The 11,981-nt window shown below is 42.3% G+C and overlaps 1 protein-coding gene across 2 annotated transcripts; it reads right to left on the bottom strand.

Annotated features, from left to right (window-relative positions):
* Positions 1 to 205: 205 nt before the first annotated feature.
* On the bottom strand, positions 206 to 11,974 carry LOC115208658 (protein phosphatase 1 regulatory subunit 12C). Of its 2 annotated transcripts, none has more exons than XM_029776884.1 (20): positions 11,611 to 11,974; positions 10,901 to 11,075; positions 10,660 to 10,790; positions 10,260 to 10,378; positions 9,806 to 9,965; positions 9,451 to 9,595; positions 8,991 to 9,065; positions 8,599 to 8,678; positions 7,809 to 7,918; positions 7,638 to 7,702; positions 7,238 to 7,368; positions 5,409 to 5,496; positions 5,165 to 5,282; positions 3,746 to 3,855; positions 3,161 to 3,225; positions 3,029 to 3,068; positions 2,704 to 2,808; positions 2,174 to 2,224; positions 1,933 to 1,983; positions 206 to 1,478 (listed from the first exon to the last, which is right to left on the bottom strand). In XM_029776884.1, the coding sequence occupies exons 1-20, from the start codon at positions 11,832 to 11,834 to the stop codon at positions 1,392 to 1,394; spliced, it is 2,130 nt and encodes a 709-aa protein (XP_029632744.1). In that variant the 5' UTR covers positions 11,835 to 11,974; the 3' UTR covers positions 206 to 1,391. The 2 variants fall into 2 exon arrangements, with proteins under 2 accessions (XP_029632744.1, XP_029632743.1); XM_029776883.1 differs by having other exon boundaries at positions 7,238 to 7,371.
* Between the last annotated feature and the right edge of the window lie 7 nt (positions 11,975 to 11,981).

Genomic DNA, 11,981 nt, shown 5'->3' on the forward strand with positions numbered 1-11,981 from the left:
GTTAAATTGGTTAATAGACCAATAAGAAAGAGAGTTCTAAACATTTAGTTTTCAGTTGCCCCCTCCACACTCCCAGACAGTCCTAGCAAAATTATTGCTTGATTATTGCTCTTTGTTAAGAGGCCGTTTCTTTACCATTTTAATTGAAAACAATCACAGTAAGGTACTTAATTGTTACCCAAAAATGATTTGATATTGAGATAAAAACAGCTGCATTGGACCTTTAATGAAAAGCACAATATAAATAAAATGAGCATCAACTTCCACATACAGTGCTTCCCTAATGTCTCCATTAGGTAAGGTGTTGATCATGAGTTTTATTCTCTTCACCACACAGGAACTGTGGGGTGGGAGATGGCAAGCTTAATTTACCATACTGTATTTTATTTTTGACGTTGTGTAAATATTAATTACAAATATATATAGAAAGGCACATTGTCAAAATACAATTTGGCATGCATTTAAAAAACAAAAAAACGCAGTAAACATTCAAAAGACTTGACCCATCTTGCCTGTCGACTAACTAACAGGTCTCCGTCACAGTACGAGCACCCAGCATCTCCGTTCTTTCCTAAATAAAAGAGACCATTACTACTACATCACTGGAAGAGGAGAGGGCCTCCTGTACATAAATATACACATAAATATACATTCAAAAAAACTTAACATGCACATACAGTTTGGTCCAACTTTAACAGTAGTCAGCTCAAGTACAGTATTGACCCAGACTCGTCCTGAGAGAGACATACCATTCACTTCACCTTTCCCCAAACAACATGCCAAACAAGCCGTAAATGGGTGTGTGTGTTTTTGGCACATTTTTGTGGAATATGCATGTCAAAACCTAATAACAACCTTCTCTGCCTTTCCTCAGAACTGAAGCACATTCCGTTTGCATCGCCCCCCCCCCCCAGTCCTGTTTAGGTGTCTAGTGGTATGTACTCTGAAGTAAAACCATGTTATCGTAAGCGCGCACTTTGCATGGTTATTAAAGTATATCTTAAAAACACATGTATCCTTAAACAAGGTAATGCAGAAGCAAAGCACAAAATTTTTAGGTAAAAAAAAAAAAAGATCTACTTTTTAAGAATTTGAACAGGAACACCGTACAGTACCCTGTGAATCCATAGGAGGTGCAGTTCAGCTTGTTATACAGTAGATCGAGTAATGAGTGAAGCCAAACCAAAGGCGAATAATAACCCTGCAAAAACGATTCTTTCCAGTTATAAATCCAAAAATGTCATTGAACAAACGCATCGTTGGTCTTCTATCAGAGCAGAACGCAGTTTTTTTTTAATGCTGGGTTTTGTTCCCGGTATGTGCCTTGTGAGTTGGGCAAGAGACAGGAACTTTTAACACTTTTCTCCGTCTAGAGGTTTGGGAGAGGAGGCTCATTTGGAAAGTTTGCTGATGACACGGATGAGAGCGGCATTCTCGTCCTTTAGCCTCTGGTTGTCTGCTCGGAGATCCACCAGCACCTGGAAATACACGATAACAAGGGAGGGTAGAAAACGTCAGGGACAAATACATTTTTTTTTTTTATCATCGTGATCAGTTGATGGAAATCTATTGGTCATTGTATGTTACAGATAAATGCAATGTAGAACAGTACAGAATAAAACCATATTCTCAGAACACATTTTTTGGGGTTGTTTTACATAGTGTTTGGGGTAGATTGTCATGAATTGTTTGTGTAATTTGGAGTTGGTTTGAGTACTTTTATGTGGTTAATATTATCAGTAGTTTTTTTTTGGGGGGGGGGGGGGGTAGTATGCGGTCAGTATGTTGGGTTGTTTGAGGTTGTTCTGGGTAGTTAGTAGGATCCCAAACAACATAAATCAATGCTAACAATTATGCAGGTTAATTCAAGTCTGAACAGACAAGATATGAGTTAAATAGGCTAGCCCCGGTGACTGAACAATGCCCTTATACCTTCAGCTCATCCTCCAGTTCCACTGCTTTTCTCTGGAGTGCTCTCTTCTCCTGCGAGTAAAACAGATACTGATTTTATAACTCACTCCCACATAGGTATGCAGCCTTTACAGCTAATGACATTAGGTTATATTCCATTTGACCTCAATTGATTCAATAAATAAAGAATTTCCTGAATTGGGAAGCTAAAAGTGAAATGGACCCTAAAAAATGAATACAGACAGTTTAAGAGGGGACTCACAAATCTCTCCAGTTCCAGCAGGGCCGGCCTCTCTGTGTTGCTCTCTTGACTCTGCAATGGCGACAGACAGTTACAACAGGGCCAGTGATTGACATGCACAGCTCAACACAGAAGCTGAGCAGTATACATTCCAACACATTCTGTGTGCTATAATCTGGAATCCATCTTTGTGTTCCTACAATACTGTTTATTGTTTGTCTTACACAACGTAACTTCTCTCCACATTGTCAGAGGCGGACACAGAACACCGTCAGGTCCCGCCACATGACCAGCGACAGCACTTCTAGTATCTGCCTCCCTGACAGACTGACAGTGTCCCAATACTCTTCGTCTCCCTCCTTTCCACTGCTATGTGGATCTAATATATTGAAATGGAATACCTGATAATCATATCCAGACTTATCTGTAGTTCCCTATCTGTAGTTGTGAACGAGAGAAGACAAGGAAAAGAGTCATGGCACATGGCTTTGCTATACACCATAGATCTTGAACCATGGTCCATCAACATCCAGACAGGATCTTATCCTCACCTGTCGGAGTCTCTCCAGCTCCACTTTGCTCTGGCTGAGCAGCAGCGCCGTCTCCTGCAGCTTGTCTCTGAGCAGGCCGTTCTCCTGCAGCACCGACATGTACAGCTAGGGGGCGACACAAATACAGGGATTCGGTCATAGCCTAGCCTCTGCAGTTGTAAATACATTCGGCTTAAACTCATATTCCCCAGCTCGTGAGCTGCATCCATTCATTCCCCTCAGAGCATGTTATTCTCTCACTTATTAAAACCTTAGTTTCCATCTTTCAAGTGCCTGAAAAATGTGTGTATTTAAAAATCACCGGGAGTTGTCAACAATACCATACCATTTTGTACTCTGGTGAAGAATCTCCCAACTGAGGCTCACTGCAAAGATAGACAGAGTACATGATTTACGCAATACAAAAGAGGTTTAGTAATTCAGGATACTGTAGTATAGAAATTAAAAAAACACTTACCTGGGTGAACTATGACGGTGGTTTTCATCCTGTTGGGCTTCATCCATTGCATCCAAATGTTCATTCTTGTAAAAAAATAAAAAAATAGATACAGTGTATAATGAACATTGTAACAAATACCACGTTGACAATGGTACGTTTGACATTGACCACTAATATTTTACCAGGCATTGTAATACAAGACCATTTTTGTGACAAACCATCAGATTCCAACATTTTGTGTGGGGGGGGGGAAGTCCTATATTTCAGGTCTACACTATAAAGCAGTCAAAATACAGAAATGTAGCAATTACACAACTGAAAAAGGGAAGAAAAAAAAAACATTTCAGGTGGAGTATGAGTTCCTGTTCTGAGTATGAGGTTACAACATACTGTTGCATTTCCTCTTTGTCTTTGTTGGACACAACATTTATTTTGTACTTGTGGCATGTTGGAAGTGGACAAGAAAGAGTGATATTGGTTGATAGTCAAATTAAAGTTCAATCAGTTTATACAAAAGAGGAAATGGTCAAACGATGAGAACAAAGACGTCAATAGCTCTAGCACGAATACTATGAATATGTATGAAGGGGTTCCTCCGCTTACCCCTAGCTGAACCACCCCGGTGGAGCGTCTCTCTCTCCTTCCCTTCCGTCGGTCCCTCACTCCTAGCCGCGTCTCTCCCTCAGACCCGACCTCCTTCACTGGGTCAGTGTCTACAATACAATAGGAACAGAATGACATTGATAGATCAAAGGCATTCAACAGCACGGCTCAAAACTAAACTTTTACCATCGGTGGCACAATTTTTCCTGTTGACGGCACCAGCACATGATATGGTCGCACCAATTTTTTTTGCCGCTGCGTGCTGATAATGACCTGACAGTGGCACACTGGGCCAATGCCAACTGAAAGTTACTGGCCCGAATGAAAAGAATGCTGGCCAAGGAAAGCAGATGATGCGCGCATCAATTAAAATGTTTAATTTGCAGGCTGCGTAAGTAGCCTATAGCAGGGCTCTCCAACCCTGTTCCTAGTGAGATACCGTCCTATAGGTTTTCGCTCCAACACTAATCTAGCGCAACCGATTTTAATAATTATCTGGTTGATAAGTTGAATCAGGAAAGTTACAACTGGGGTTGAAATGAAAACCTCCAGGAACAGGGTTGGAAAGCCCTGGCCTATAATGACCTACCCTCCATAAAAAAATATCATCTTTGAGCAATCTTAAAAAGGGTGTTATTGCTAGCGATTGTAGGGCCCAATAAAATATATGTTTTAGTTTTCCCTCAGGATTTCACTTGGGGTTGAAAAACTCCTCAAATTTGATTTTCTCTGTCCACAACAATGCTTAAACCACATCGGGAGAACACTTTTGAGATCTGGGAACAATAAAAAACAAAATTGGAGGGTGTAGTTGCCCTTCAATTCAATTATGCGCCTAGCAAGAGGCCATTGTGTTCGGCTAGCGGTGTTTTTGTACTGTACAATGTAGGCTACATGTGATGGTACAGTTTGATAAACAAATGCCGTGCAATTGTTACAAATCATCAAGATATCATTCAGCCAGGTATTAATTGGCAAGGTTTTCTGGGAAAGCCTTTAGGAATGTTCATTCAAACAGCGCATGACTCAATTTCGCTTTGCAAAGATTAAACCAAGACTTCGGACCAAACTTTATGAATACCTGGTCTGCATACCTTTATAATAATTTTTAAAAAGCTGAAAATTGTGAACCAAAAAGTAACATGAAGAAAAAAAATTCACTGGCACCCTAGCGTCCAATTAAAAATGTGTGTGGCACTACCAAGTCAAACGGTCACAAATACGAGTTTTGGTTGCAATTTTGAGCCCTTAACAGACACCAAGGTTAGAGGCTAAAGGATGCATTTGATATTGCCAACTTGATGTTTTCATGACACTAAAATACTTTTAAACTAGGATTCATAATCCTGTCTTCCTGAATGGCATTACTATTACTAAATGAAAACAGCCCATTTTTTCCCCCACCACAGTCCCACTCACCTCTCTCAGCAGGTGTTATGGTGACTATAGGGCTGACATGTAGGATGTTGCTAGGTGCTGGATCCGGTGGTTTGGCTACGCTCTTCTCCGCCTCCTTCAAGTCAGTGAGCGTCACACCCTTTCACAGGAAACAAGCGAAAATCATGTTTATTATTTATGCTAAAAAGGTGGTCAGTTAAGGTGACGAGATCCATTTGAAGTCCTCTGTAAGAGACGTAAAGAGATGGTTTGTTGTGGCCGGTACCTGTGTGGAGCGGCGAGACTGGCGCATGAGGCGTGACCGTGCTTTCCTCTGAGACTCAGACTCCTCGTCTCTTACAGGAGCCTGGAACCTGAGGGGCAAACATCCACACAGCTCCATTAGAACCCTTAGATTCAGAGCCGTAACCAGGGTTGGGGTTTTAGTGAGGAGTTTTTTTTTGCATTTATTTACAATTAAACAAACTTTTAAATGCTATTTGGAGAACAGCAAAAACGACCCCCGCCATTATCACCTTGGCTGCTGTAGGTTCATTCACCTCAGTCGATCTACAAACGCAAAGCCTATTAGCTATACACAACTGTAATGTTATACCCCTGAAAGGGGGGAAATCTCAGAAATGATCCACACTGACGCGCAGCATCAGAAAATGTTCAGTTAGTTGTAATAATCAACTCTATACATAAAATAATCAACTCTATACATAGATATCCATTTTCTCAACTTACATAGAGTTCACGTTTCTCTTCCAAGGCATTACTAATCAAGCTCCGCACAGACATCAACGGAGCACACGTTTTAATCACATTCACATGAATTATTAGCATATTAACTTACAATTCTGTATTAACGTCAGTGATGTAGTGTTAAAAGAGGTGGGTAATGGGTAAACTATAAACTCCAGTGGGCGATCAAGACTAACAAGAGCGTTGGGCCAGTAACCGAAATGTCGCTGGTTCGAAGAACAGATCCACACAGCTCCATTAGAATCCTTAGATTCATAATGCTCCAAAAGAACACATCCACAGAGCTCCATAAGAATATGTATATTCAGAATGCTCCAAAAGAACACATCCACACAGCTCCATTAGAATATGTATATTCAGAATGCTCCAAAAGAACACATCCACACAGCTCCATAAGAATATGTATATTCAGAATGCTCCAAAAGAACACATCCACACAGCTCCATTAGAATATGTATATTCAGAATGCTCCAAAAGAACACATCCACACAGCTCCATTAGAATATGTATATTCAGAATGCTCCAAAAGAACACATCCACACAGCTCCATTAGAATATGTATATTCAGAATGCTCAAAAGAACACATCCACACAGCTCCATTAGAAGATGTATATTCAGAATGCTCAAAAGAACACATCCACACAGCTCCATTAGAAGATGTATATTCAGAATGCTCAAAAGAACACATCCACGCAGCTCCATTAGAATATGTATATTCAGAATGCTCCAAAAGAACACATCCACACAGCTCCATTAGAATATGTATATTCAGAATGCTCAAAAGAACACATCCACACAGCTCCATTAGAATATGTATATTCAGAATGCTCAAAAGAACACATCCACACAGCTCCATTAGAAGATGTATATTCAGAATGCTCCAAAAGAACACATCCACGCAGCTCCATTAGAATATGTATATTCAGAATGCTCAAAAGAACACATCCACACAGCTCCATTAGAAGATGTATATTCAGAATGCTCAAAAGAACACATCCACACAGCTCCATTAGAAGATGTATATTCAGAATGCTCCAACACATCCACACAGCTCCACTAGAAGATGTATATTCAGAATGCTTCATAAGACCACCTCCACACAACTCCAAAAAAGCACATCCACTTAATTTACATCAGAAGACACATACTCCTCTACTAAAACACATTGATAGTGCTTGAACAACTGCCGGTGTGTTGAGTCTGTCATTCATTAGCTCTCATCATCACTTCCTTCTTATGTGCCACACCCTGCCTCCTGCTACACCAACTATTCGCCTATCTTTCCTATAGTTGTGCCAGGCCACTAAGCTTTAATGTGTGTTTACTGTGTGTCATGTGGCTCTTACTTCCGTCTGTCTGGGTTGGTGTTGTTGGGACTATCAGCCAGGGGGTCTTTCCTCTGGGGGGTGGGCTGGACCCGGGCTGTACGACTGGCTCTGTCCTGGTCCCGCTCCTCCACATCTTTCTCCTCTGGAGTCTGCTGAACCACAGGCAAGACAGGACCACGGGCAAGACAGGACAGTGTTGATACAGAGAAATAATAACATTCCTCTTGACAGTAATCGAGTCACTGTTGCTAGGCTGATGATTCACATTTTTCTTGACGTTCAAATGTAAAGGACATTTTGTGAACGTCAACAGCGAAGATACAAAATAAGGAATAGCTAAGTGTGTAAAGCATGACAGGCCCAGGTAGACTACACAACATCTACAGTACAGCTTAAGATGCATTGAGACATGCCTTACCTTTTCAGCAGGGCTGACAGTGGAGGTGGCACTCTCTGTGTCTGGACTGGATAGAGTGGAGCCTTCTAAGAAAGACAGACAGGAGGTGTACTCTGGTCAGTGGGTAATCATGAATGGGTATTCAAAATGTCTGTGTGTGTGTGTGTGTGTGAGATCAGCCATATTTTATACCAGGGCTGCTCTCTTTCTCCTCGCTGAGCTCCAGGCCTTTAGACCTCCTCTCTTTAGACTGGTCCTGCACATTCATCTTCTCCCTACTGCTCATCCTGCACACGGAGGTCCTGAAACACACAGAGATGATCACTATCTGCATTTCACAGAAACAGGCTGCATTCAGATTCTTTACCCTTCTCCCAAAGGGTGCTCTCGTTCACTCCCCTCCATGCATTGAAAAGCTTTGGATTGGTGCATACATGGGAGATAATGATCGGAAGGTAGGAGGAACGCATCCAGTTCTGACACTGTCCAACACAATCCCTGCTATTATTTATAAGGAAGACGCCTTTTTCATAGTCAGCCATCTTTGTAAAATAACAGTCAATGAAGAACTATCCAACTGAATCTCATCTACATTTCTAATGAAGACAAAACCATCTTTCTGCATGAAAATAATATATATATTTGATACTTGAGGCCAAGCCCACCACATTTACTCCAACTACAGTCTAACTGCAAAATAAATACTACAGATCAGAAGAGGAAAAGAAACAGGAGAAAATAAGATGCAGTAATAATAAGGCACATACTGACCTCAGTTGTATGTTATAAGATGCAGTAATAATAAGGCACATACTGACCTCAGTTGTATGTTATCAGATGCAGTAATAATAAGGCATATCTGTTGTTTGTTATAAGATGCAGTAGTAATAAGGCATATCTGTTGTTTGTTATAAGATGCAGTAGTAATAAGGCATATATGTTGTTTGTTATAAGATGCAGTAGTAATAAGGCATATACTGACCTCCGTCGTTTGTTATCAGCTTTTGCAGCAGGAGAGCCTGCAGGGTTCTGTCTGTCCATGATGGACTGCTCATTACGCCACTGTGAAGGGACATTCCGTCATCAGTGACAAAAATAAGACCACTGTCATTAGATAACGCACATAATAATATTGCAAGGCAAATAAAGTAGCAAGAGTCATGGCAACATCACTCATCAGTAAGAGAAACATAGGAAGACTGCCTTTTGCAGAACAGCCCAATATTACATGGCAAATATGGCAACAAGTCAAATTATAATATTCTGAAAAGATGTGAAATCTACAATTAATATTTCCCAATCAGGCAGTTTTGTATTGGCCACCTAGAGAAATATTTTGCACACATGAACAGTGACAAGAAAGGGAAGTCTCACGTTGGCTTGTTTCTGTGACAGCTCCTCCAGCAGTGACACAACAGTCTCATCAGCGACATCAAACGGAGTCTGACCCTGCAGGGTTGACGTTGCAAAATGAAAACAGAGCACAAAGGAAGCAGCAAGACATTATGTGGCATCACACTTCCTACCACATGACAAAGCTATATTAGCCTAGCATTTCAAAAAGTAGTAACAAATACTACAGAGACCTGGTATACAAGCAGTCGACAATATTTCCCAGTACATTGAGTGTCTTGAGGAGGACGGGCTCACTGTAATTAGCTAGAATAGAATAAATGGAACAGTAATCAAACACATCAAACATACTGAAATCGCGTTTGTCTCCGTTCCATTCATTCCATTGCAGTCATTACAATGAGCTCGTCCTCCTATAGCTCCTCCCACCAGCCTCCACTGGTATACATGTGTATGGCTCTAGTCTGTCTGTCGGTCTCACCCCATTGCTGCAGGCCTCCATGTCGCAGAGCTGTTCAGCCAGTATCCTGCAGGCATCTCCCTGACCCCAGTGTGACGCTGCGTGGAGAGGCGTCCAGCCATCACAGTCCATCTCTGACACGTCCAGACCACACTGGCATAGCAGTCTGAACCACAACAACACAGAGTGGCTTAGCACAGAGAGTAAAGCAGAAAGCCTATGCAATTGAGTTAATTCATTTTGTCTCTTTGTTTTTAAACAATGCCCTGCTTTTCCATAAACTCAAAGAGTTATTGAGCTTGTCAGAGTGGCTGTGAGGAAGAGACAAGAAAAATAGGGTTTTTGAGAGAATTGGGACACGGTCATGGACACTCACTTGATGGCTTCCAGGTAGCCCTTGGCTGCAGCCACATGCAGGGGAGTAGCCCCAGTTTTGGGGTGCCGTAGTTCTGAGGGAGGCCCCTCTGTCAGCCAGGCTCTGGCGTCTTTCATGATCTGCTCCTCCTCCACCCGCTTAGCTGCCTCTACGTCCACACCTGAGACAAGAGACGGGAATGAAATGTATAATCAACAACTGAACAAGAATGTGGAAAAAGTGGTAGTCATGAAGCTTCTTCCTCTCTCAACTCCACTGAAAAAGGGGGAGCCTTATTCTTGTTTAGCTCAATATAAAACGTGACAGCATCACAAGCCAAAAATTGGCTAAGAGTGTGCCCTGGCTTCCCTTCCTTCTCAGTACCTAAGTAAGTCTTTATAAATCAGACACCACAACACATATCACCCTGAATCTCTCCTTTGTTTCCTCCCTGTGTTGGTAGTACAGTACTCACCTTGTCTCACTGTGTATTGGTGCAGGAGCGACTCAGTGGCCTCGTCTTCAGCTATATCTAGGGGGACGTCGCCATCGCAGTTCACAGCAGTGAGAGACGCACCCTGCTGCAAAAGGAAACTGAGATATAGAAAGAGAGTTTGAAACCAGCCACAAGAGAGAAACAGGCCACATAACCAAGAGTAAACAAAAAGCTGTTGGCCAGCTTTACAGGCCCTGCTGTACCAGACAACAATACAGCATTGTTGAATGGAGAAACATTGGCACAGGGAGGCTAAGGCTACAAAATCAGGTTAACTCATTTGCAACAACAGCCCAACATTATAACAGAGGAATGTAGAAAGCTTTCATAGGTAGTCCCTATTCTATTGCCTGATGTTGAAGTGATATACTGTACATACTCAGTGATCTCCAGGTTCCCACAGGTGGCTGCCACATGCAGCGGAGTCCAGCCCTCACTGTCCACCTGGTTTATGTTGGCACCCTGAGCCAGGAGAAAGACCATCACCTCCATGCTCCCATCTATACAAGCCTACAGTGAATGAGGAGAGAGGATGATGATATTCATAGCTCCAGTATGACTACAGGTTGTAGAGTCAATACACAGACACTTGATTCTACTCATTTACCACAAGTCCTTACCTGGTGAAGAGCTGTGATTCCGTCAGCATTGGCACAATTCACAACCTCTCCCTGATAGTCTCCATTTTTGCCTTCTGTCTCTCTTGCATCTTTCAGCATTTCCTGGGCCTCATCCGTGTCACCACTGGCACAAGCTGCCAGGAACTCTGCAGCAGTATCAAACCGCACTCGCCTCCTACAGTTGAGGTCACCATTTAGTGACATTACTCAGGATATTAAAGTGAATATTTTACCAGCACTCCATGGCAGCTACTCAAACCTCATTATTTGCATACATGAAAGGCAGGTCATATTCCCCTCCTCCAAATAGTCCATGTTAAACCCAGTGGTTGTCAACAACAGTGGTGATCTGTAGCTAACTAGATATGTAGTTAGCTAACTTAACTATGTTGCTGGCTGACTAGTTAACTGCCTGCTAGCTTTCCAAAATGACTAGCCAGCCAATGTGGGTGTGTTAGCTGCATATCCTGTCGAATACTGTAGAGAACTGATCTAAATCTACTACTAGACAAGCACACACGAATGTGCTATTGTTGTGATTACAGACGTAGCTAGTTAGCGAGATAAACATTGAAGTTTCAGCAAAGCAAGCTAGCAAGTGCCTAGCCCATGCATAGCATTCCTGAATAGCATCCGGTATAGTACTAGCTAGCTAGCGAGAATCTAGCTAGCTGGCTAGGTAGTAATGCAGCAATTTGACAATACAGTACCTTCGTTTGAGTAGAATAATATGGGCTTCCCCGGTGGTCGATCCGCTTCCCTCCACATCCTGAGAATGGTCCTTTGAAACGACGTTGTTCAAGGCCTCCGAGCCGCCTGCATCCTCGACATTGCCCCGCCACCTTCGCCTGGGCACAGCCGGTTCTCTGTCGGTGCTTGAGCCGGACCAGCGCTTCAATTGTTCCTGCCGTTTATCCTTTGCTGTGTCCCCCATTATTATCCGACGAGGACTTTATCCAATAAAATATATATTCGATAGAAAAGACACACCCTCCATGTGTATAGTTTCACTTCCTTATTCAAAACACTGGGTGTGAAGCCAAAGATGGTGCATAAATGAAGATGTCCCACTCAGGCCGTT

The sequence above is a fragment of the Salmo trutta genome, chromosome 14, assembly GCF_901001165.1.
Source record: "Salmo trutta chromosome 14, fSalTru1.1, whole genome shotgun sequence".
NCBI lineage: Eukaryota > Metazoa > Chordata > Actinopteri > Salmoniformes > Salmonidae > Salmo > Salmo trutta.

Coding starts and splice junctions, on each gene's coding strand:
- LOC115208658 (XM_029776883.1), bottom strand. CDS start 11,834: ATGGGGGACACAGCAAAGGATAAACGGCAGGAACAATTGAAGCGCTGG. Junction 11,076..11,610: donor ATTATTCTACTCAAACGAAG/GTACTGTATTGT, acceptor CCTCAACTGTAG/GAGGCGAGTGCGGTTTGATA. Junction 9,066..9,450: donor TGGAGGCCTGCAGCAATGGG/GTGAGACCGACA, acceptor TCAACCCTGCAG/GGTCAGACTCCGTTTGATGT.